Source organism: Lemur catta, chromosome 11 (genome assembly GCF_020740605.2).
Source record: "Lemur catta isolate mLemCat1 chromosome 11, mLemCat1.pri, whole genome shotgun sequence".
Lineage (NCBI taxonomy): Eukaryota > Metazoa > Chordata > Mammalia > Primates > Lemuridae > Lemur > Lemur catta.
In genome coordinates this window covers 5,220,791-5,241,944 of record NC_059138.1, presented here as the reverse complement: position 1 = coordinate 5,241,944, position 21,154 = coordinate 5,220,791, and the positions used below count along the sequence as shown (strand labels likewise).

The 21,154-nt window shown below is 60.8% G+C and overlaps 2 protein-coding genes across 5 annotated transcripts; one reads left to right on the top strand and one right to left on the bottom strand.

Annotated features, from left to right (window-relative positions):
* Positions 1-1,597: 1,597 nt before the first annotated feature.
* SLC4A2 (solute carrier family 4 member 2) lies at positions 1,598-16,628 on the top strand. Of its 3 annotated transcripts, none has more exons than XM_045565007.1 (23): positions 1,598-1,784; positions 3,904-4,017; positions 5,746-5,911; positions 6,072-6,313; positions 6,392-6,507; positions 7,948-8,180; positions 8,266-8,408; positions 9,786-9,966; positions 11,250-11,385; positions 11,480-11,645; positions 11,753-11,867; positions 12,022-12,206; positions 12,374-12,599; positions 12,694-12,909; positions 12,992-13,140; positions 13,243-13,437; positions 14,179-14,433; positions 14,534-14,623; positions 14,813-14,979; positions 15,356-15,609; positions 15,693-15,862; positions 16,110-16,283; positions 16,390-16,628. In XM_045565007.1, exons 2-23 carry the CDS (start codon positions 3,967-3,969, stop codon positions 16,468-16,470), a joined length of 3,711 nt encoding a protein of 1,236 aa, XP_045420963.1. In that variant the 5' UTR covers positions 1,598-1,784; positions 3,904-3,966; the 3' UTR covers positions 16,471-16,628. The 3 variants fall into 3 exon arrangements, with proteins under 3 accessions (XP_045420963.1, XP_045420964.1, XP_045420965.1); XM_045565008.1 differs by having other exon boundaries at positions 1,619-1,780; XM_045565009.1 differs by lacking the exons at positions 1,598-1,784; positions 3,904-4,017 and adding an exon at positions 4,418-4,645.
* A 98-nt stretch (positions 16,629-16,726) lies between these two features.
* On the bottom strand, positions 16,727-20,996 carry FASTK (Fas activated serine/threonine kinase). 2 transcript variants are annotated; one of them, XM_045565010.1, is made up of 10 exons: positions 20,806-20,996; positions 19,603-20,025; positions 18,937-19,122; positions 18,668-18,807; positions 17,979-18,192; positions 17,719-17,878; positions 17,411-17,502; positions 17,196-17,331; positions 17,007-17,121; positions 16,727-16,934 (listed from the first exon to the last, which is right to left on the bottom strand). In XM_045565010.1, exons 1-10 carry the CDS (start codon positions 20,885-20,887, stop codon positions 16,827-16,829), a joined length of 1,656 nt encoding a protein of 551 aa, XP_045420966.1. In that variant the 5' UTR covers positions 20,888-20,996; the 3' UTR covers positions 16,727-16,826. The 2 variants fall into 2 exon arrangements, with proteins under 2 accessions (XP_045420966.1, XP_045420967.1); XM_045565011.1 differs by having other exon boundaries at positions 18,668-18,804.
* Between the last annotated feature and the right edge of the window lie 158 nt (positions 20,997-21,154).

The window sequence follows — 21,154 nt, the reverse complement described above, 5'->3', positions numbered from 1 at the left end:
AGTAATGCCCCGAGCCGCGGCCGAGAAGACTACAACCCCCAGCAGGCCGCGCCAAGGCTCTCTGCAGCACTCGGCTCCGGGCTCCGGGTCCACCGCGGAGGCAAACTCTGGACTTCAAGTCCCAGGAAGCATCGCGGATCCACTTTCCGGGCGCCCGCGCCTGGGCGCCGTGGTTCCCAGTGTGCCCCGCTCCTGTTATTCCTTTTCCGTGCCCGCGGCCCTCTTGGATGGGCCGCTCCGGGACTACGCGTTCCAGAATGCAGCGGGCAGGGGTGGGGCCGCTCTCAGTTTGGGGTTTGGCGGCCTAGATCCCGGGCCCCGGGGGCTCGGCTCTGACCCGGTTTGGTGGTATTGAGTTCCCAACGACCTCCTGACGCTCTCAGCACGGGTTTCCACCTCTCACCAACCACGGGTGACTCCGGGGTTGATTGGGGAATGGCTCTGAGCCGTGTCTTGCTACTGACCTTCCAGGGGCCAGCTGACCACAGCCTAAAGAGAGGCAGATGTGCCCATTTGAGGCTGATTCGGGCGGGGAAAACACGCCAAAGACCCCTCTCTCTGCTGGGCGCCGTTTGTCGTCTCGGAGCCCACGCCACTCCAGGCGCTCCACTCTGACCTGCCGAGGCGACTGGCTGGAGCCCTGGGGGATCCCGGGGTCCCCGTCTCCAGAGCTGGGCCACTGGAGTCAGCCAGGGTGTGGCCGACGAGGGCTGGCAGGCTGGTCACCCCCCCTCAACAGACAAGACCACAGACAGATACTACACTTGGAGCAGCCTTTACCTCATTGCTTAAAAGAGTTGATTATAGATTTTCCTGCGCTGCTCTCTAATTGTCTCATGATTGCATTCTTGAGGGCTGTGCTCTGGGCAAAAAGGACACCAAATAGCACTCCTCCACGCCGGAACCAGAGCTGGTGCAAAACATTTGTTAATTAATTCATTTATATCTGAATGTTTTTGCATACACGATGCTATGCTTTACCCATTTGGCAGACTAAAGAAAAGAAGCGAAAAGTGTATTCTTTATCTGGAACAACTAATTTAATTGGGAAAACACACACAAAGGTCTTTAAGTGGGTGATGGCCACGCATAGAGTTCGAGTTGGTGTGGAGGTAACAGAGACGACGAGGGAGGCCGTCTCGGGGAATCTCTGTCCCTCTCGGAAGTGAGGGGTGCCTAACAAGTTGCCCCCCTAGGTCAGCTCAGGATAATGGGCAGCCAAGCTCCAGTCGCTCGCCACCCTGTCCCCCAGGCAAAGACAGGGGCTTTTGGGCGGAGTGGGGGGGCGCAAGAAAATCTTGACCCCGATGTGTTTCTATTTCTGCTTCTTCCGCCCCACATTTCATGGCCATCCTTGTGCCTGCGTTTTCCTGCCTGCGATCCTCCGCGTGAGGCGGGCTCCTTTCCGCCCAGAGGTGCCGTCATGGAGCCAAGAGACGGCGTCCCGGGGGCGCCTGAACCCCGAGTGGGGAAACCCGTAGTGGCGGCCTTGCGGCCTCCCGGTGCCAACTGAGCATGGAAGCGCGCCCCCGCCCCGGCCCTGATCTCGGCCCCCGCTCCCCGCCTCTCCACCCGCGGCGGCGGGGCCGCGCACGGTGCGCTGGGGGGCGCGCACGCAGGGGGCTGGCCTGCCCGCGGCGCGGGGGAAAGTTGAGTTGGGAGAAGTTGGGAGCGGCAGGGGTGCGCCCCAGGGTGGGCACAGGGCAGTCGTCGGGAGCGCGCGAGGGCGCCGGAGGACGGGGAGAGACCCCGAGACCCCCGGGCGCAAAGTCCGGAGCAAGCGGGTAAACCGAGAGGTGGAGGCGGGGGAGGGCCAGGGCCGCGGAGGGAGGAAGGGAGGGGGAGGAGAGGGGGGAACTCGGGACTCGTGCGGAGGGAGTGGAAGTGGAGGAAAGGGCGGAGACTGGGGGGCGGGGAATCGAGGTCTTGGGGAGAAAGATGGGGAGGTGAACGGATGCTGGTCGGAAGTGGGCATTCCGCGTTCGCATCTTAAGAGTTCCCAAAAGCCAGGGTGCCGCGCCCCCTGCCACCAGGAGGGGGTACTCTCGGGGAGGCGCCGCCGGCCCTCCCAGTCCAGGCAGGCTCCGAGCGACTCCCTTCCCCTGCGACCTCCCTGCACGGCCCCTCAGTCTTGTCTGGGCGCCCAGCCTGGGGGTTGCCCCAGGCCTCCTCCCCCAAACTCCGGGTTGGGAGGCGGAGCCGGGAAAGGGGGGTGGCGGGTCTGGTCGGGACAAGGGGTCAGGCAGAAGAGGGAGCAGCTGGGTGGGAATGGGAAGACGACCCCGCAAAGTTGGATCTGACTCCCGGGGGGCCGGTTTTTCTGGGCGAGGAGTTCTATGCTGGGTGTTGGGAACAGCGCTGCCTGAAATCCAGGGTCCACTTATCCTCCCTCCTCCAAGGAGCTGTGGAATGTACGAATTCACTTGGGGGGTGGTTAATGCCCTAGTAGGGGTCCGACGTGCTAATCCTTTGGGAAGGGGGAAAAAAGGCTAATCCTCCGGGCCGGTCGGGGCTGGTCCCCGGAATGTGCCCCCACCCGGATTATGGCACCGATGCTCAGGACAGAAGCTGCTTTGTGTTCTGGGACAGCGGGGGAGGGGGCGGAGGGGCGTGAATGAAGAGAGGAGGGGATGATAGAGGAGCACGTTGAGGGCACAGCCTGGAGGTGGGAGTGGGCACCTGCAGGTGCTCAGGACAGGCTCTCCCCACACCCTTCCCAGACTGGCCCCCCTGCTCCCACGGGATTGCCCTGGCGGAGGGCCTGCTGGGGAGGGTGAAGACAGTGGTCAGCTGAGTCCGAGTGCTTGCCAGGAATGTGTCACCCAGGCTCCCCATCCTGGGCTGACCCCCCACACTTTTATGGTTTGACCCTACACTGAGCTATCTCATGCCTAAGTTGGGCAACTCGGCTCACCAACACCACACTAGGGGACCTTTGGTCTTTTTGTCTTCAAAGAGCCTTGGGCTGCCCCCATTAGGAATTGGTGCCCCGACTTGCACCGGTTGGGTTCCAGACCTACAGCTCCTCTTCTGTCCCCCACCCCCAGCACACACAGTGTCCTCCCCAGCCTTCCCTACAGTCACGGTCAGGAGGGCCAGGAGGTGGCAGCCCTGCAACTCAGATTTTCCTGTCCCTGGGCTAGGGAGGGGAGGGATCTGGACTGCCCCTCAGGGCTCCTGTGCCCACCCCTTCACAGCCCGTCACGTGCCCCTCCCCCACTATAAAGCTGTGCCTGGCCTGTGCCCACCTTCTGTCCCTTCCTCCCTCCCACTGAGTGAGTAGAGTTGGTCTCTTGCCCTTCACCCAGGGGGCCTAATTCTCTCCTGCCTGTCCCTGGCACGGCTGGGGGAGGGTAGTCTCCCTGCCTGGCCTGCACTGGGGAGGGGTCCCCTTCCCTGCTGCGGCCCCCTGGCTTGCCTTCTTGGGCTCTCCCCAAGTTCTCTCCTTCCCTGCTTGCTCCATGGAGTGTCTCACTCTCCCCACCACACCCCTCCCGGCTCAGGCCACCTCCGGCATGGTCTCTGCCCTTCACTCCCCTTCTCTCTCTCTTCTTTATCACACCCTCCCTGTCTCTGTTGCTTTCTCTCCAGGACTAGGCCTTGACTCCTTTCTCCCACATTTTTTTGCGGCCTCTCCCACCTTCTGTCTCCTCCTCCCTCTTCTGCTCAGTCTCTTGGCCCTTTTTGGCCCCTTCACCTCCGTCTTCTCTCTCTTTGTTCTTCTGTTTTCTTCCCATAAATAACTCTCCTCTTTGCTCTTGCCACCTCTGAGGGCCACTCCAGGGCCCTTCACAGCCTGAGCAGCGCAGAGACCCTGTGGCAGACAGGCTCCTTTCCTCCCCTGGCTGGGCGCCCTGCCAGCCTGCCCCTCTCAGATGGTGACTGGGCCTCTCCCCAACCCAGGTTATGCCTCCGCCTCGTTGCCCTGAAAGCCGCAGCGACAGCGAAAAGGGCTAAGATTTGGCCATGAGCAGCGCCCCCCGGCGCCCCGCCTCGGGCGCAGATTCTTTCCGCACGGTGAGTGTTGCCCACCGGGTGAGCAGGCCCTGACCTTAGCCTCGGTGCCCTCTTGCCGAGGGTCCGCGCCAGCCAGGGCAGTGTACGGGGGATGTGGGGGTGTGTATGTAGATTGGGAGGGGCGTTGGCATCCGTGCCCTGACCTTGCAGGATGGTGGGGGAGGGGCGGGTAGTGCAGTGGGAGGGGGCTGGGGTTCAAGTGTCTTTTAGTCCTGGGGAGGGAGCTTATGCTGTTTCCTGAAGACCCAGGTACGTTAGCCTCAGTGGAGAGGAACTCTGAGGACCCTGGGTCTCTAACCCAACTGTCCCTCTCTGACCTGGCCTTAGAATCTGAGGTCAAGTCTGCACTGGGCTGGGTTCTGGGCACCGTGGCTGGCGTGGCCGGCCCGCCCCTCTGTCCCACGTGCCACCCTGGCCCTCCCCTCCCTGCCCCCATGTGGCTATAGCCCCACAAGGCCCCCTCCTGAGTTTCCTAAGGAGTCTAATGATTAACCCCAGTGCCACAATCAGCTCCGTTATTGGTCTCTTTGGCCCTTGGGCACGTGACTAGGAAGGGGCACGGTTGGTCCCCTCCCCCTCCTTCCCCGGTTCTGCCCTGCCAGCCATGGACTTCCTCCTGCGGCCTCAGGTGCGAGGGGTCTTTGACCCCCTCCTCTGTGGCCCTCTCCCCCATCCCCGGCTAGCTCCCTGCGCTGCCCCTCCCCCCTTCCTCCCCCGGCTGCTTCTGGTGGGAGCCAGGCTGAGCTGAGCTCATGGGGAGCCCGGAGACGGGCTGGGCAGGGGTCCTCCCTGCAGAGGGGAGAAGCCAGCCCCCTGGCTCCCTCCTCTTGTATCCAGTGTCCCTGCCTGCTCCTGCTGCTCCTGTCCCCACCTCACCCTCAAGACCTGCCTGCCTCCTCCCAGCCCTAGCCCTCCTTCCCTGGCTCTTCCTTGCTCTAGCTGCTGGTACCGCTGTGGAGGGGGCTGCATACCCTGCCCTTGGAGGTCCTGATGCCCTTCAGGTCCAGAAGCTCTTGAGCAAATATTTGGTGGCGCCTTGAGCTGAGACCGTGGGGTGGGGGGTGGACCGAGGCTGCCGGGGCAGGCAGCCGCTTAGCTAGGCTGGGCTGTCACAAGTGCCGCAGTCAGTCCGAGCTGCTGCTGGGCTCCTGCAGGATGACTCAGGTGGGGGCCGTGGGGGTGGGGTGAGGGGCGGGGCTAGGGAGCAGCTGAGGGGGCCAGGGCTGAATGGGGGCTCCCTTGTCGAGGTGAAGCACAAACTTTTCTGTCCAGGCAGGGCTGGGTGTGTTTGACTCAGAGCCACTCCAGCTCAGTTAGCTGGGGCGCCTCCCGAAGTTACTTTTTGGGCTCAGCAGCTGTCCTCCAGGCAACAGGAGTTTCCTCACTGTCTGCCATGTGAACTGCCTGGTTCACGCACACCCGCTCCGGCCTGCAGAAGTGCTGGACACAGGATTTCTGCTGCCACTTGCAGGGTGGGCCCTTCCACCTGCTCTGGAACTGACTGCACAGCCAGGGTCCAGATGCAGCTTGGAACCCAGGACGCAGGCTCTTGGGGAAGAGATTGGGTCCCTGATGTTGGAGGGGGCAGCTGCTGGGGGTCACTGGGTCCCTGGCATTGGAGGGGGCAGCTGCTAGGGGTCATTGGGTCTCTGGCACTGGGCAGGCTGGGGTTTGGGGTGTGATTCCCAGTGAGCCCCTGTGGGTTTCTCTACCCCTTCTTCCTCACAGCCAGAGCCAGAGAGCTTGGGCCCTGGGACGCCTGGGTTCCCTGAGCAGGAGGAAGATGAACTTCACCGCACCCTGGGCGTGGAGCGGTTTGAGGAAATTCTACAGGAGGCCGGGTCTCGCGGAGGGGAGGAGCCAGGCCGCAGCTATGGGGAGGAAGACTTTGAGTGTGAGGGGGCAGGCAGGGGAGGGGCAGGCAGGGGCTCAGGCTTGGCTGCCCAGAGAGGAAGGGGCTGGGGCCCTAATGGGAGGAGCCAGGGTTGGGGGCTGGGATAGTGGGTGGAGGGACGCTATAGCTGCTGGTAGCCAAGTCCTCCTCCTCCTCACAGACCACCGCCAGTCCTCCCACCACATCCATCACCCTCTGTCCACCCACCTGCCTCCGGATACCCGCCGCCGCAAGACACCCCAGGGCCCAGGACGGAAGCCTCGAAGGCGCCCTGGAACCTCCCCCACTGGGGAGACCCCCACCATTGAGGAAGGGGAAGAAGATGAGGACGAGGCCAGTGAGGCTGAGGGGGCTCGGGCCCTCCCGCAGCCATCCCCTGCCTCCACACCCTCTTTGGTGCAGGTGAGTGGGTGTGGGCTCCCAGGGGAGGTTTGCAGGGCCCTGGCCCGCCTCTCTTGCCCACACGGGTCCCTGTTGCAGTTCTTTCTCCAAGAGGATGAAGGCGCTGATCGGAAGGCAGAGAAGACCAGTCCTTCTCCCCCTGCCCTGCTGCCCCAAGAGGCAGCTCCTCACGCCACCAAAGGGGCCCAGACCGGGTAAGTGCACCTCAGTCAACAAGCATCCCCAAGCTCACGTGTCCCCTGCTGGGGCAGTGTGGTGATGCAGGGAGAAGTGTGAGCCTTGGAATCTCCAGGCCCGGGCCAGAGCCCGGGCCTGCCCTTACCAGCTGTCTGGGCAAGTGACTTAAGCTTCCTGAGCCCCATGCTCCTCCTCTGGAAGCCAGGCACGATAGAGCCTTCTCACTGGGTGGTTGTAGGGATTAAGGGTGGTGTGAATTGAGGGTTTAAGTATGGTTTAGCCTGGCATGGAACAGATGCGCCATCTGAGCTGCACCCCACCCCCTGCCCGTCCCCTTGCCTGGCTCGGGACTGGGCTGGTGACTGCAGCACCCACTGGGACCCCCAAGGTTTGAGAGGAATAGGAGACCCCCCCGCCTCTCATTCTTGGGGAGCTGCCAGTCCACCCTGGTTGGAAACCAGATGTTGTCACATGAAATAGCGCTGGAACACTCTCACTGCACTCCGTGGCCTGGTTTGGGCAGAACATCAGTACCAATGGGTGTTTGGGGGCACCAGCCAGAGAAGGCTTCTTGGAAAAAATGACTTTGAGCTAAGTCTCAAGGTCTCTACTATCACGGACCTGTTGTTTTCTGGGTGCCAGGCAGCGTGAAGGGCCATAGGAAGTGAAGGGCACGTTGCCCGCTCTGGGAGTGCCAGGCCCACTGGGACAGGCGTCAGATGGGGCGGGTCCGGGAGAAAGCCTGGCAGTGGGAGAGGGTTGGATTTGTGGGCCAGGGTGTGAGCAGAGGGCACTGAGGGTGGGTGGAGGCTAGGGAAGGTCATGGGAGGGTCGTGGGCCTGGAGCAGCGGGGCCCCCTGATGTTGGGAGAGGGGGCGGGATGGGCGGGGGCCTGGGCTGCGGTGTTGGCAGAGAAAGGGGAGAGGAGCAGAGGCCGGAGTCCACAGAGGCCAGTGCGGAATCCCCTCCTCCCGAGCACAGGGAAGCTGTCGGCAGTCGTGAAGGCCCTTTGCTGAGTACCTTATTCCTCCTGATTAAAAGTGGCCCCTGTGACACTCTGAGTCCTGTGGGTAGTGTGTGCCTGTGAGGGGCAGAGGGGCACAGGCGCGAATGCTGGCTGATGGGAGGCGGTGTCCTGAGCTCCTGTTATGCACCAGGCCCCGCACTGGGCTTTTCCGAAATCTCACCTCTCCTGCACCTTGGGAGGCTGGCCTCAGCCCCAGCTGCCAGGGAGGAGTTGACGTTCAGAGGGGCCTTGGGTGACCATTTGGGGCTACACAGCAGGAAAGGGGAGAGCCAGGATTTGAATGTTGGCAGTCTGCTTCCAGAATCTTCCTTCTCCCACACCTGAACCTCCTAAGGGTGGCAGCTGGGAGGGCCTGGGGTCCCCTGCATGGGTGCTGGTCTTGGAGGCAGAGGCCAGCTGCCTCAGGCTCACAGCTACACTGTTTGTCCAGAACCCTGGCGGAGGAGGTGGTCGCCGTGGCCAGCGGCACGGCAGGTGGTGACGATGGTGGTGCCTCGGGACGGCCCCTGACCAAAGGCCAGCCTGGGCATCGCAGCTACAACCTTCAGGAGAGGAGACGCATCGGGAGCATGACTGGGGCCGAGCAGGCACTGCTGCCCCGTGTCCCCACAGACGAGAGTGAGGCCCAGACGCTGGCCACGGCCGACCTAGACCTCATGAAGAGTGAGTGCTGGGGCCCAGGCCGAGCCTGGCGCTGGTGGGAAAGGAGAGGAAGGGGAAGCCCGACCTTGGCCCTCTACACCCGTAGGTCACCGGTTTGAGGATGTTCCTGGGGTGCGGCGGCACTTGGTGCGGAAGAATGCCAAAGGGTCTGCGCAGAGTGGACGGGATGGGCGGGAGCCTGGCCCCACGCCTCGGGCCCGGCCCCGGGCCCCCCACAAGCCCCACGAGGTACCATGCTCTGCTTCATGCTTTTCCTTTAACTCCCATCCATCTCCCCACAGCCCTTCCCCTTCCTCTCAGATCAACAATAATCTCAAGCACCAGGGTTGCCACCTATGGTTGTGCAGGTTGTACACTGCACAAGAGTGCTATGTACCCATCTTAGAGCTTGTTGACCTGGGCATTGTGATTATGGCTCACATCTGAGATGATGTTGGTTTGTGTATCATGACCATTTTAGGAAGAGATGCTTTTTTCTGGTTTGAAGAAAGGAACCTTTTGGGCTGCAGGTGGCTCTGTGTAGCACTGAGCTTCATTTTTCAAAACCCAGTCAGCTCTGTACTCGTTTGATGCAGCAACCCGTGAAGATGACAGCAGGTGGTGTCAGCCATAAACCAGGGTGCTGTGACTTGCCAAGGTCACTTGGTTACTTAGTGACACTACCCATCTTAGGCTGCAGGGTTCTGGTCCTGAACTGTGACTCAGGGTGGTATTTGTCCTTTTTATTGAGGCATAATTAGACGTGCAGTGACCTGCACCGTGTTAGCATCCAGCTCACAGACGCGGGGCACCCACACACACGCTGCCGAGAGAGACCAGCTCCCACGCGTCAGAAAGTCCTTTCAGGCCGGGCGCGGTGGCTCACGCCTGTAATCCTAGCACTCTGGGAGGCCGAGGCGGGCGGATCGTTTGAGCTCAGGAGTTCAAAACCAGCTGAGCAAGAGCGAGACCCCGTCTCTACTAAAAAAGTAGAAATTATATGAACAACTAAAAATATATAGAAAAAATTAGCTGGGCATGGTGGTGCATGTCTGTAGTCCCAGCTACTCGGGAGGCTGAGGCAGTAGGATCGCTTGAGCCCAGGAGTCTGAGGTTGCTGTGAGCTAGGCTGACGCCACGGCACTCTAGCCAGGGTGACAGAGCGGGACTCTGCCTCAAAAAAAAAAAAAAAAAAGTCCTTTCATGGCCCTGGTCGGGAAGTGTCCTTCAGAGGGGACCATTCTTCTGTCATTTGCAATTAGTTTTGCCAGTTCTTGAATACATACAAACGGAATCACAAAACCCCACTGTTTTCACACGTAGTGATATTTATTTATCAAGCCCTTACTGTGAGTCATGTCACTTGCTAAGTGTTTTATGTGCCTTTTTTTTTTTTTAAATCTTTTTAAGAGCCCCTCGAGGCAGGTTATTATTTCCATTTTCCAGATGAGGGAAACGGTCTCAGAGCGGCTAGTCACTCGTCCAGGGTTCCCCAGGCTATGAAACATGCGCTGCCCACGGTGCTCTCCAGGGTCACCTGTCCCCTCCTGATGGCACTTACCTCTGGCCTATGGTGGGGTGCTCCCTGGCTCTGTACCTTGCAACGCCTTCTCCTCTTGCCCCAAGGTGTTTGTGGAGCTGAACGAGTTGCTGCTGGACAAAAACCAGGAGCCCCAGTGGCGTGAGACAGCGCGCTGGATCAAATTTGAGGAAGACGTGGAGGAGGAGACAGAGCGCTGGGGGAAGCCGCACGTGGCCTCCCTGTCCTTCCGCAGCCTTCTGGAGCTCCGCCGGACCCTGGCCCATGGTACCCGGCTCCCCTCCCACCCCGCCTGTCGTTGCCCCAGGAACTCTCTGCTGCTGGGCCTGGTCTCTGAGGCCAAATATTCCCTAATCCTCTTGAGCTACACGGGATGTGATATCACCTGAGCCCAGGAAGGAGTGTCCTCCCTCTCGGCGATGTCACACAGACTGCGGCTCCTTGCGTGACTGCAGGCAGGGTTGACCCCTCTGTCTGGTGTCTGCGTTTTCAGTAAGCAGCTTCTCTGATGCTTTCAGATAACTGAAGCTGATGTGTTTGGGTGCTAAAACATTTTTAAGCCATTTTGATGTAAAGCTTGTTGAAATTCCTGGCGTGCCTTGTTGCCATCTTAGCGATTCTGGGGATTATGATGTGACCTGCAGGGCTGTGTCACCTCCTTTGCTGACCACAGGTGCAGGACTTCCTAGCCCCATGTCTGTTTCTGCTGTCCGCTTGCGTCTTCCTTCCCAGGGGGAAATCACTCCCATTGTTGTCAAAAGGCCTGTTTCTAAGCAGCTGAGGACCTAGAAACCTGCTGTTACAGTTACCCCCAAACTAAGAGTAGATAGGCTCTGAGCGAGGCTTGAGCACTTTGGATGCAGTGCAGAGCACAAGAGCATTAGCGCTAGGCTGTGTGATCTCTGTTTGCAGCTCAGGGGCCTTTGGTTCTGTTTGTTCTTTAGTTCTGTATTCCTCAACGTTGACCTTGCCGGGTAAATAACCTCGTAGCTTTTGAAGGGACGTTCATTTCTATATGAAATGATGGCCGGAGGTCTAGAAGCTGCCTGGTGAGCAGCAGTTGGGCTTGTGGAAATGACAGGGAAGTTGAGAAGCCTGGAGTGGCGGGGGCACCTTCAGATGGCTTGAAGGCCGTCACATAAACAAGGCCACAGACCAGCTGCATCGTGTTCCAGAGGGTAGAACTAGGACCCTAGAGTGACGGTCAGCGGGAGGTAGCCTGGGCATCCCACTGGAGGCTGGGTGCCCCCTGGAAAGAGTGTCTGACAGTCTCTCTGATAACTAAGGTTTGGTGGCCTCTGTTGAGCCCCTCAGCATTTCTGGGGGGAGATGGGGTGGGGAGAAGTGGGTCAGAGTGGTGATGTGACTTAGGCTTCAGTGGTAGAGCTGGTAGTGGAGCCCTGGTCCTCGATTTGTTGGCTGGCACTCCATCCCTGGAGCACACCCACCTGGCTGTCCCCACCTGTCCCCAGCTCTCCCTCCCATTCTGTGCCCCACTGTTGGTTTTGACTGGGGGATACTGAGGTGCCTTCCTGCCGTCTTCACCTCAGGGGCTGTGCTCTTGGATCTGGACCAGCAGACCCTGCCTGGGGTAGCCCACCAGGTGGTGGAGCAGATGGTCATCTCTGACCAGATCAAGGCCGAGGACAGAGCCAACGTGCTGCGGGCCCTACTGCTGAAACACAGGTTGGCCCTGTGGGGGAGGGGAGCCCATGTCATCCTGCCCACCTGCCCCAGCCCCTGCTGTTGACCTTAACATCACTGCCCTCTGCCCCACCAGCCACCCAAGTGATGAGAAGGACTTCTCCTTCCCCCGCAACATCTCAGCTGGCTCCCTGGGCTCCCTGCTGGGGCACCACCATGGCCAGGGGGCCGAGAGCGACCCCCACGTCACCGAGCCTCTCATTGGAGGTGTTCCTGAGACCCGGCTGGAGGTGGAGCGAGAGGTGAGGGGCAAACAGGCCCGGCTGGCTGCAGGCTGGGAGGAGCCTCGTGTGAACACACAGCCAGAGGGGCCTGGCTAGTCCGAGCTCCCTTCTCCTGTGTCCCCCAGCGAGAGCTGCCTCCTCCGGCACCACCAGCTGGCATCACTCGCTCCAAGTCCAAGCATGAGCTGAAGCTGCTGGAGAAGATCCCTGAGAATGCCGAGGCCACGGTGGTCCTTGTGGGTACGTGGGGCGAGTCCTGGGTGGCGGGCTCGGTGGCTGGGCCTTAGGCAAGGCTGTGTGAAACCTTCTGGGCCCTACCTTGGTACCGCCTTGGGCTGGGGGCTGGAAGGCCGTTGGCTGCCCTGCTCTTACCCATGCTGGCCCACATCCCTAGGCTGCGTGGAGTTCCTCTCCCGCCCCACCATGGCCTTTGTGCGGCTGCGGGAGGCTGTGGAGCTGGACGCGGTGCTGGAGGTGCCGGTGCCTGTGCGCTTCCTCTTCCTGCTGCTGGGCCCGAGCAGTGCCAACATGGACTACCACGAGATCGGCCGCTCCATCTCCACCCTGATGTCGGATAAGGTCAGCTCCCCTCCTCGCCCGCGCCCTGCTCCCTGGAGCCTGCCCTGGGCCAGCCTTGGCCCCCCATGGCTCCCCCCACCCCCCTCCTCCTGCTGACCTCTCCCAGCCCCATCTCCGGGCCCTCAGCCCCGCTTGTTCCCTCCCCGATCCCGGTCCTGCTTTGGCAGCAATTCCACGAGGCAGCCTACCTGGCCGACGAGCGGGACGACTTGCTGACTGCCATCAATGCCTTCCTGGACTGCAGCGTGGTGCTGCCGCCCTCCGAGGTGCAAGGCGAGGAGCTGCTGCGCTCAGTCGCTCACTTCCAGCGCCAGATGCTCAAGAAGCGGGAGGAGCAGGGCCGGCTGTTGCCCATGGGGGCTGGGCTGGAGCCCAAGTCCGCCCAAGATAAGGGTACGCCAGCACAGGCCCGGCCGCGTGGGGCTACCTGGAGGAGGGCGGTGGGCAGGAGCGGCAGGGGGCGCCCTGACGGAGGCCTGGCTTGCAGCGCTCCTGCAGATAGTAGAGGCAGCAGATGTGGCAGACGACGATCCCCTTCGGCGGACGGGCCGGCCCTTCGGGGGGCTGATCCGTGACGTGCGGCGGCGCTATCCCCACTACCTGAGCGACTTCCGAGACGCGCTCGACCCACAGTGCCTGGCTGCAGTCATCTTCATCTACTTTGCCGCCCTGTCTCCTGCCATCACCTTCGGGGGGCTGCTGGGTGAGGAAAGGCTTCAGGTGGGGGTGGGAGGTGGCCCAGGGCCACTGGCCACCAGCTCCTGAGCTGGTTCCTGTGCCCCCAGGAGAGAAGACGCAGGACCTGATAGGGGTGTCAGAGCTGATCATGTCCACGGCGCTCCAGGGCGTGATCTTCTGTTTGCTGGGTGCCCAGCCGCTGCTGGTGATCGGCTTCTCGGGACCCCTGCTGGTCTTTGAGGAGGCCTTCTTCTCGGTGAGGGCTCCCTGCCCAGCTCCAGCCGCCTTCTCTGCGCTGGACACCTGCCCCCAGGGCCCCCCACCCTGAGCTCTGGACCTGACTGCTGCCCCATCCCAGTTCTGTAGCAGCAACCACCTGGAGTACCTGGTGGGCCGCGTGTGGATCGGCTTCTGGCTGGTGCTGTTGGCCCTGCTCATGGTGGCCCTCGAGGGGAGCTTCCTGGTCCGCTTCGTCTCCCGCTTCACCCAGGAGATCTTTGCCTTCCTCATCTCACTCATCTTCATCTATGAGACCTTCTACAAGCTGGTGAAGGTGGGCAGGCCCTACCAAGAGCTGAGCTGGGAGGGCTGAGGCTTCAGTGCCAGAGGGAGCTGGGGGCATGCCAGGCCGTCCCTTCATCCTTCCGTCCGAATGTGGGGCCAGGCTCGTCCAGGTGTCCCCTGGGCTTGCATCCACAGCAGCCAAGAGCCAAGACTTGTTCTTCCTCCTGTCCCTGCTCCAGTTTCCCCGTGGCCAGCACACACCAGGGCTTCAGATCAGTCTTTTGAAAACTCAACATTTTGGTTTTTTTGTTCGTTAAATATTTTATCTTTCTTTCTTCTAGTTTGGTTTTAGAAGTATTTTTAATAACAAAGGTAGCACATGCTTTTGTTACAATGTCAGGTGACTCAAGAGTATAGAACAGGAAAGGCCCCAGAGGTGACAAACACAGTCACACTCTGGGCATCAGATGTGTGTGACAGGCTCAAGACGGGCCACCCACAGTCCTCTGTGCTCATGTACTCCTTCAGGCCACTGGAGCTACCTTTTGGGCCTGGCTTGTGCCATACTCCCCAGCTGGCTGCCGTAGACCAGCCCCCTCCACCTTCTCTTAACCCCACATTGTGCTCACAACTGGTTCTCTGCCTCATTGTCTTAAAGCAACAAGATAAGCTCCTTAAAGGCAGGCTGGCCTGTCCCCTGCGCCACCCCACCCCACTCACTGCACAGTCAAGTCCTGGAAATCTCTGCGGTCCAGCTGATAAGAGTCCTGTGTGGCTCTTTTCTCCCCAGATCTTCCAGGAGCACCCCCTGCACGGTTGCTCAGTTTCCAACAGTTCAGAGGCCAACGGTGGCGAGAACATGACGTGGGCTGGGGCAGGACCCACGCTGGGGCCAGGCAACAGGAGCTCAGCCAGGCAGTCTGGGCAGGGTAGGCCCCAGGGCCAGCCCAACACAGCCCTGCTGTCGCTGGTGCTCATGGCCAGCACCTTCTTCATCGCCTTCTTCCTGCGCAAGTTCAAGAACAGCCGGTTCTTCCCCGGCCGGGTGTGTGGGCTTGAAGGCTGGAGGGAGCTGGGGGTAGGAAGGGGGCTTATGAGAGATGAGGGGCTATGGTGGCTTCTGAGCGCTGTGCTTGCCCACTCAGATCCGGCGGGTGATTGGGGACTTTGGGGTACCCATTGCCATCCTCATCATGGTGCTTGTGGATTACAGTATCGAGGACACCTATACCCAGGTAAGGTGGTGCACATGGCAGTGAGGTGCTACTGCCTGGCACCAGGCTGGCTCCACTGCCCAGTGTCTGGATGTTCCCCACCAGTCCCCAGCCCAAGCATGTCCTTGAGAGCTGGTAGGCACCAAGCCTTTTCCATGGCGTGCCCTCTGCGTTCACCCCACCTCTGTCCCCACACCATCTGCCCTGCAGAAGCTGAGCGTGCCCAGTGGATTCTCGGTGACAGCCCCAGAAAAGCGGGGCTGGGTCATCAACCCCCTGGGGGAGAAGAGTCCCTTCCCTGTGTGGATGATGGTTGCCAGCCTGCTGCCAGCCATCCTGGTCTTCATCCTCATCTTCATGGAGACGCAGATCACCACGTGAGTGGTCCTAGCTGAGGGGCCAGCCTGGGGAACTCCACGTGGGAAGCAGAGCTGCACTGGGCGAGGTAGCCGGGTTGCTGCTGGTTTACTTCATAGGCAGCAGAAGATCCACCTGATGTTTGCTGGGATGGGAACGGAGGGCAGGCTGGCCGGGCTGGCCTGGCAGTGCTTGCTGGGAGCTTGCTGGGAGCTTGCTGGAGGACAGAGCTGGGGGTGCAGGTTCAGCTCCATGATGGAATTCTAGTCCTGACGGAATGCACAGGACCGCCAGGTTCCACGAGCAGACCAGGGACTGGCAGGGCCTTCTGGAAAGACGTGGGCCGAGCCATGTGGCCCAGGCCTCAGGGAGCCCCCCCCCTCCTCCCGCCTTCAGGCTGATTATCTCCAAGAAGGAGCGCATGCTGCAGAAGGGCTCCGGCTTCCACCTGGACCTGCTGCTCATCGTGGCCATGGGTGGCATCTGTGCCCTCTTTGGCCTGCCCTGGTTGGCTGCTGCCACCGTCCGCTCTGTCACTCATGCCAACGCACTCACTGTAATGAGCAAGGCTGTGGCACCTGGGGACAAGCCTAAGATTCAGGAGGTCAAGGAGCAGAGGGTGACGGGGCTGCTGGTTGCCCTGCTTGTGGGTATGTGGCCTCTGCCCCTACCCTGCCCAGCAGGTTCCCTGGGGTCTGGGAACCCTGGGCCAACTGTTTCTCATGCCCCCCAGGCCTCTCCATGGTTATCGGGGATCTGCTTCGGCAGATCCCCCTGGCTGTGCTCTTCGGAATTTTCCTGTACATGGGAGTTACCTCCCTTAATGGGATCCAGTTCTATGAGCGGCTGCACCTGCTGCTCATGCCACCCAAACACCACCCAGATGTCACCTATGTCAAGAAGGTGAGCCCTGGTTTGGAAGGGGTCCCGGGGCCTCTGCCCAACCCTGGTCTACTTGGTTCACCCTCCAACTCCCCCTCTCCATCTACCAACTCTGGCCAGCCCCCCACCTCCACTCCGTACAGACCAGGCTCTGCAAGTACCTGAGAAGGTGTCTCCACCCCACTTCCAAGGAGGGGAGAGGGTAGTCCCCAGCCTCTGGATGTGGCAGGTAGGGGAGAAACCTGGCTCACCTGTCTCTGCCCCTCAGGTCCGGACCCTCCGTATGCACCTGTTCACGGCCCTGCAGCTGCTTTGCCTGGCCCTGCTCTGGGCCGTCATGTCCACAGCTGCCTCCCTGGCCTTTCCCTTCATCCTCATCCTCACGGTGCCGCTCCGCATGGTGGTGCTCACCCGCATCTTCACCGAGCGAGAGATGAAATGCGTAAGCACTCCGCCCCGCCCCCTCAGACACTCCAGGTCCCTCCTGCCCATGGATCTGGAAAGGTCCCTTCCTGTCCTTCCCTTCCTGATGCATCTTCCTCTCACAGCTGGATGCTAACGAGGCAGAGCCGGTGTTTGATGAGCGGGAAGGCGTGGATGAGTACAATGAGATGCCCATGCCTGTGTAGCTGCCACCCGGAGGGACAGCCAAGGGACTGATGGACCGAGGGAACAGGCTGTGGGATGGGTCTCCCCATCCCTCTCCAGTCCTTCCTTGTTTTTATTTAAGTGAATAATTTAAAGTCCCCTCTCCCCCCTACCCTGGCAGTAAAGTGCTTCAGCCCTACCTACCCCTGGCCTTTTGTCTGGGGGGGTGAGGGGGCTGATGGAGAAGACATAGGCAACCCAGCCCTGCTCCCTGTCCCAGAAACAAGACTCGCAACAGGGAAGGAAAGGGACTTTAATGAAAAAACAAAACATGGGAGCCAAAGTGCAAATTGTCACCCCCCATGGGGGGGCCATCCTAAACCCAGCCTGCATGCCCTCATCCTCCTTCAGGCCCCCAGCGGAGGCCCAAGGCCTGGAGCTTCTGCCTCAGGTAGCTTTTGAGCTGGGGCAGGCCTCTTTGGGACTCCAGTTCCTCGAAGGGCAGCTGTGGGGAGAGGGCGGCAGGTTACCGTGGCTAGGGGTGAGGATGCCGGCGGGGCAGGGCAGGGCAACTCACCGGCAGGAGCTGGTAGCCCATTAGGCCCAGGTGCCGCTCCCTCAAGGCCCGTGAGCCCAGCAGCACCCTGCCATCACGGCAGAAATGCCAGCGTTCCCGCAGCATCAGCACCACCCTGGAGGGGGAGGAACATAGCTCACAGGTGCTGTTGTCAAAGGTGGCCAAGGCTTTGCACCCTGCCTCCCTTACCTTTGGGCAGGGTTGTGGGTAGTGGAGTTAGAGGCAGCACGGCTCTGCGGGCAGGACCTTGGTGGGTATGGCAGGAAGGGGTCCTGGGTCCTCACGGGAAGCACAGCACCAGAACTGCTGACACATAGCAGGAAGTCTGGGGGGAGAAGGGCCGGTGGCCTCAGCCAGGGCTCCGTCTCCCCAGCCTGCCACCTGCCCAGAGCCCCAGAGCTCACCTGTGCAGTAGCCTGGAGGCACGGTCAGGTCCTGGCGGTATTTCTCCTCCCCCAGCAGCTGGCGCAGCCCCTCAGCTACTATGTCCTTGTGACTGAGGGGAAAGGACACTGATAGCAGGAAGGGCCTGGAGTCTCATCCTAGGATGTCCCTGCCCAGCATCACCACCCTGGGCAAACTCCTCTGCTGCCCTGGGGCCCACTGTTCTTTATGACCCTTAAAAGTCAGCTTGGGCAGCTCATGGGTCCCTTTGGCTTTCTAGTGTCTTCTGGGCTAGTCCCCTCCCCTTACCCCAAGCTACCCCATCCACCTGTACTTGGAGCGGGCACGGTCGGTGATGAGTGGCTGGGGAAAGATGGGCACTTGCTGCCTTCGGGGAAGGCGGGGACCCCGGTATCCTGGGAGCTCCAGCTCCACAGCCGTGTCAAGCAGAGAGAGGTAGCGACGCACAATCAGAGCGTGAGGGGTGCCTGCAGGAAGGGGGGGACTGGGGTGCATTGGGGTGCAGACCACCCCGCTCTCCCCTGCCCGCCAGCCCTTGGGTCCCCAGCCAGCCACCATGCTGCATACCACTGACATGGTTGATGAAACCCGGGGAAAAGACAAAGTGCAGGGCTCTGAAGGGCAGGCACCGCAGCTGGCACAGTGACATCAAGATGTTGACTGTGGCCAGGGGTGCCACCCCTGCTTCCCGAGCCAGGATCCTCTCAAGGCAGGGCATAAACTGCTGTTCCAAAGGCAGGTAGTTCAGTCGCCCAAAGGGCAGAACCAACTTCTGTACCACCTGTGGAGGAAGAGCAGTTCATTACCCAGCAAGAAATATTTCTCCAGCATCTTTTGCAAGCTGAGCCTTGGCCCTCAAGCTTGTAACATTGCTGTAAAGCAGAATAGTCCCTCTACCGCCAACATACACACCACAAGTTCAACAGCATAAGCAGTCATAAGCTGCAAACTAATCACCAAACAAGCAGAGGGGACATCTCTGGGGTCTGGCCCTGAAGGCTTTGAGGAGTGGGATCAGTGAAGCTAGGATGGTGCTAAGAGTGCTTTGGAAAACTGCAGAGCTCTAGGCACACATGCTAGTTATGGGTGTAGAGCAAGCCAGAGAGTGAGCAAAGATGGAGGTCCCAGGGGACAGAGCAAGCAGCCTGCTGGTGTGTTTGCTGCAGGAAGAGGCCAACCAAGTGGGACAGGGCTGGGCTTGACCAGGTTGCTGAGGATGACACAGAGGAGCATGGGAAGGTGGGAGGCAAGCCCACCTTGCTGTTGAGCTGGGCTTCCTGGACCACCAGGAAGTGGGCAATGGCTTCCAGAAGCTGGGGCTCCCGCAACCGGTGCCGGGCCAGGTGCTGGGCCAGGAGCACCATCACATGGGGAGTTAGTTCCTCTGGCCTTGCTTCTGTGAAGAACAGCCTATCACACTGGACCCTCAGGCCAGACCTCCAGTTGGCTAAATTCCACCTCAGCCCATCTTTCTCCTCTTCCTCAGCACCCCCCCCCCCAATTTGCTTTTAACCCCCTCCAGCACCTGCCAGGCTGCTGATCAGCTGCTGCCGTGGATACCGGAGGAAACGGGGGCAGCTCAGAGCAGCTTCCAACCCTTGCCCACCACGGAGGACAGGTTGCAAAGGGGGAGGTGGCTTCGGAGGGAGGTGGAACCGTCGTCGTTGCTCCTGCTCCAGGGCACACACCAGGGGCCCATCTGATGTAAAGCCTGAGAGGTAGAGGTCAAAGGCAGTCCTAGTAATAGCTGTGCTGCTCTGTTCCAAGCATGGGGTTAGTGAATGCCCCACCTTTCTCCTCTCCATTTCCTGAATGGGAAGGTGTGCTAGAGTTTAGGTACAAACACTGAAGAAATGTAAAATATTGTGTGAATGTGAAGTATCAGAACAGTCTGTGGGGAAGACCTTATTTAGACGGCAAACAGTCTCTCATCTCGTGCCAATTGACAAATTGTGGTGGCTCCCAAGAGCACCCTATTCCCCCAGAAGGGATCTGGGGTGGCCACTTAGGCTGGAATGAATGTTTAACTCATATGATGTCTGCCATCACAGGAAGGGAAGTGTGCCTGGATATGTGCAGTTCCTGGGCAAAAACCTGAGAGGTTGAGTCTCTGTGAACTCGGGTCCTCTACTGTTCTATGCTTCCATTAGCACCCAGCACCCCCCAACACCCTCCTCACGCCCCTCCTCACCGAGTAAGACTGCAAGGTGCAGACACACGTGGATGGTATGAATGTCAAAGGAGGGGCAGTTTCGGATGATGAGCTGACTCAAGTCCTGTAGTGTGGCCTGCTCCACAGGAGGGGGCCTCGGCTGAGACCCCAAGAGCTGGCCCAGACGACGAAGTGCCACGGGGTAGTGGTGGGCGCGCACCTTAGTGGGGTTCTGGCCCAGCCAACGCAGCAGCTCCCCAGGGCTCCTTGCCTGTTCCAGAAGCCGCTGCAGCCCTTGCACAGGGCCTGCATTGGGGCATCCTCCAAGAGGCCGGTCCCCCCACTTGCTAGGCCCCAAACAACAGGGGTGTACTGGCGGAATCAGCAGCAAGCCAGACAGCCGGGCTGGGGAGGCTTGGGCAGAGAGCAGGACTCGAAGCATGGAGTTGGGTGATGGAGACCCTGAGGGGCGGGCCAGAAAAGGGGGTGAGGTTTTCTCCAAAGAAGAGAGACACCTACTATCTATACCTTACCTCACTCCCCATCTAGAAGGGTTTGGGGTCAGAGCAGCCTTTTGTGACTGCTCTGGTCCTCTTCCCCACCCGCTGCTCTGCCTCCTTCCACTCTTTTGAAATTGTAATCATAATCTTTCAGTGTGCTCAGCACAGCACTATTTACAAAGCAATTCCATATGCATCATCTCTGACGCTTCTTACACGCACACGAGAAGTAGGCAGGGCGGGCATTACTTCATTTCACAGGTGGAGAAACCAAGGCCCAGAGCAGCGAAGAGGCCGCTTAAGTTAAGCCCGAGGTCATTAACCGGGTTAGTGGTCGCGCCAGTCTGGAGCCCAGGTGGCCCCGGCGAAGCGCCCTTCCGACCACCTCCCCCTTCCGCAGGAGGCGGCGGCGGCGGCACGGAGGGCGGAACGCGGGCTCCGAGGCCGGACGGTGCTGGGTTCCATGCTGGGCGCTCCCACTTACCAGCGGCGTGACCTTGGACAAGGGTCTTCCTCTCCGTCTCTCTGCCTAAGTGTCTTCACCCGTGAGATGAGAATGCAGTGCCCACCTCGCAGAGCGCGCGTGGGGCCCCAGTGCGCAGCTCTGCAAGGGCGCGGAGTCGCCGAGGTCGGGAGTCCCCACACCCACCCCTGCCCAGGGACGACAGGAGACCGTGGCCACCGCCGCCAACGCCAGCTCCCGCGGCCCTCCCGCTGCCCGCCGCGCAGGCGCCACCCCTACATGACTCCCCAGGCCCCGCGCAGGTCGCTCCCTCAGTTGGTCTCGGGGCCCGGGTGCCGGGCTCCCCCTGCGGCCTCCTCATCGGCTGACCACCGAGTCCGCCATCTTCCCAGCAGCCCCCGGAGCGCCGCCGGACGCCAATCCCCGCGCCGCGCTAGGCCAGCGGAGACGTGGCTCCCGGCAGGCGCTGCGAGCCGCGGCGCGGTGAGCCCCGCCCCGCCTCCAGGAAGTGCGCGCGCGGCCCCGGGGCGGGGCTGATCCGGGCGCGGGGCCAGAGAGCCAAACGCTGAAGCCTGGCGGCCGGAGGGGCGAGGGAAAGGCAGGTTGGTGAGGACCTGGGCCCAGTCCG

What these genes read in the sequence shown, in the direction of transcription:
- SLC4A2 (XM_045565007.1), top strand. Translation starts at nt 3,967, where the DNA reads ATGAGCAGCGCCCCCCGGCGCCCCGCCTCGGGCGCAGATTCTTTCCGC. An exon ending in TGGGGAGGAAGACTTTGAGT is followed by an intron (nt 5,912 to 6,071) that starts GTGAGGGGGCAG and finishes TCCTCCTCACAG; the next exon opens with ACCACCGCCAGTCCTCCCAC. An exon ending in GCTGGTTGCCCTGCTTGTGG is followed by an intron (nt 15,610 to 15,692) that starts GTATGTGGCCTC and finishes CATGCCCCCCAG; the next exon opens with GCCTCTCCATGGTTATCGGG.
- FASTK (XM_045565010.1), bottom strand. Translation starts at nt 20,887, where the DNA reads ATGAGGAGGCCGCAGGGGGAGCCCGGCACCCGGGCCCCGAGACCAACT. An exon ending in CGCGGGGCCTGGGGAGTCAT is followed by an intron (nt 20,026 to 20,805) that starts GTAGGGGTGGCG and finishes CCCGCCCCTCAG; the next exon opens with GGTCTCCATCACCCAACTCC. An exon ending in GCACCTTGCAGTCTTACTCG is followed by an intron (nt 19,123 to 19,602) that starts GTGAGGAGGGGC and finishes TCTACCTCTCAG; the next exon opens with GCTTTACATCAGATGGGCCC.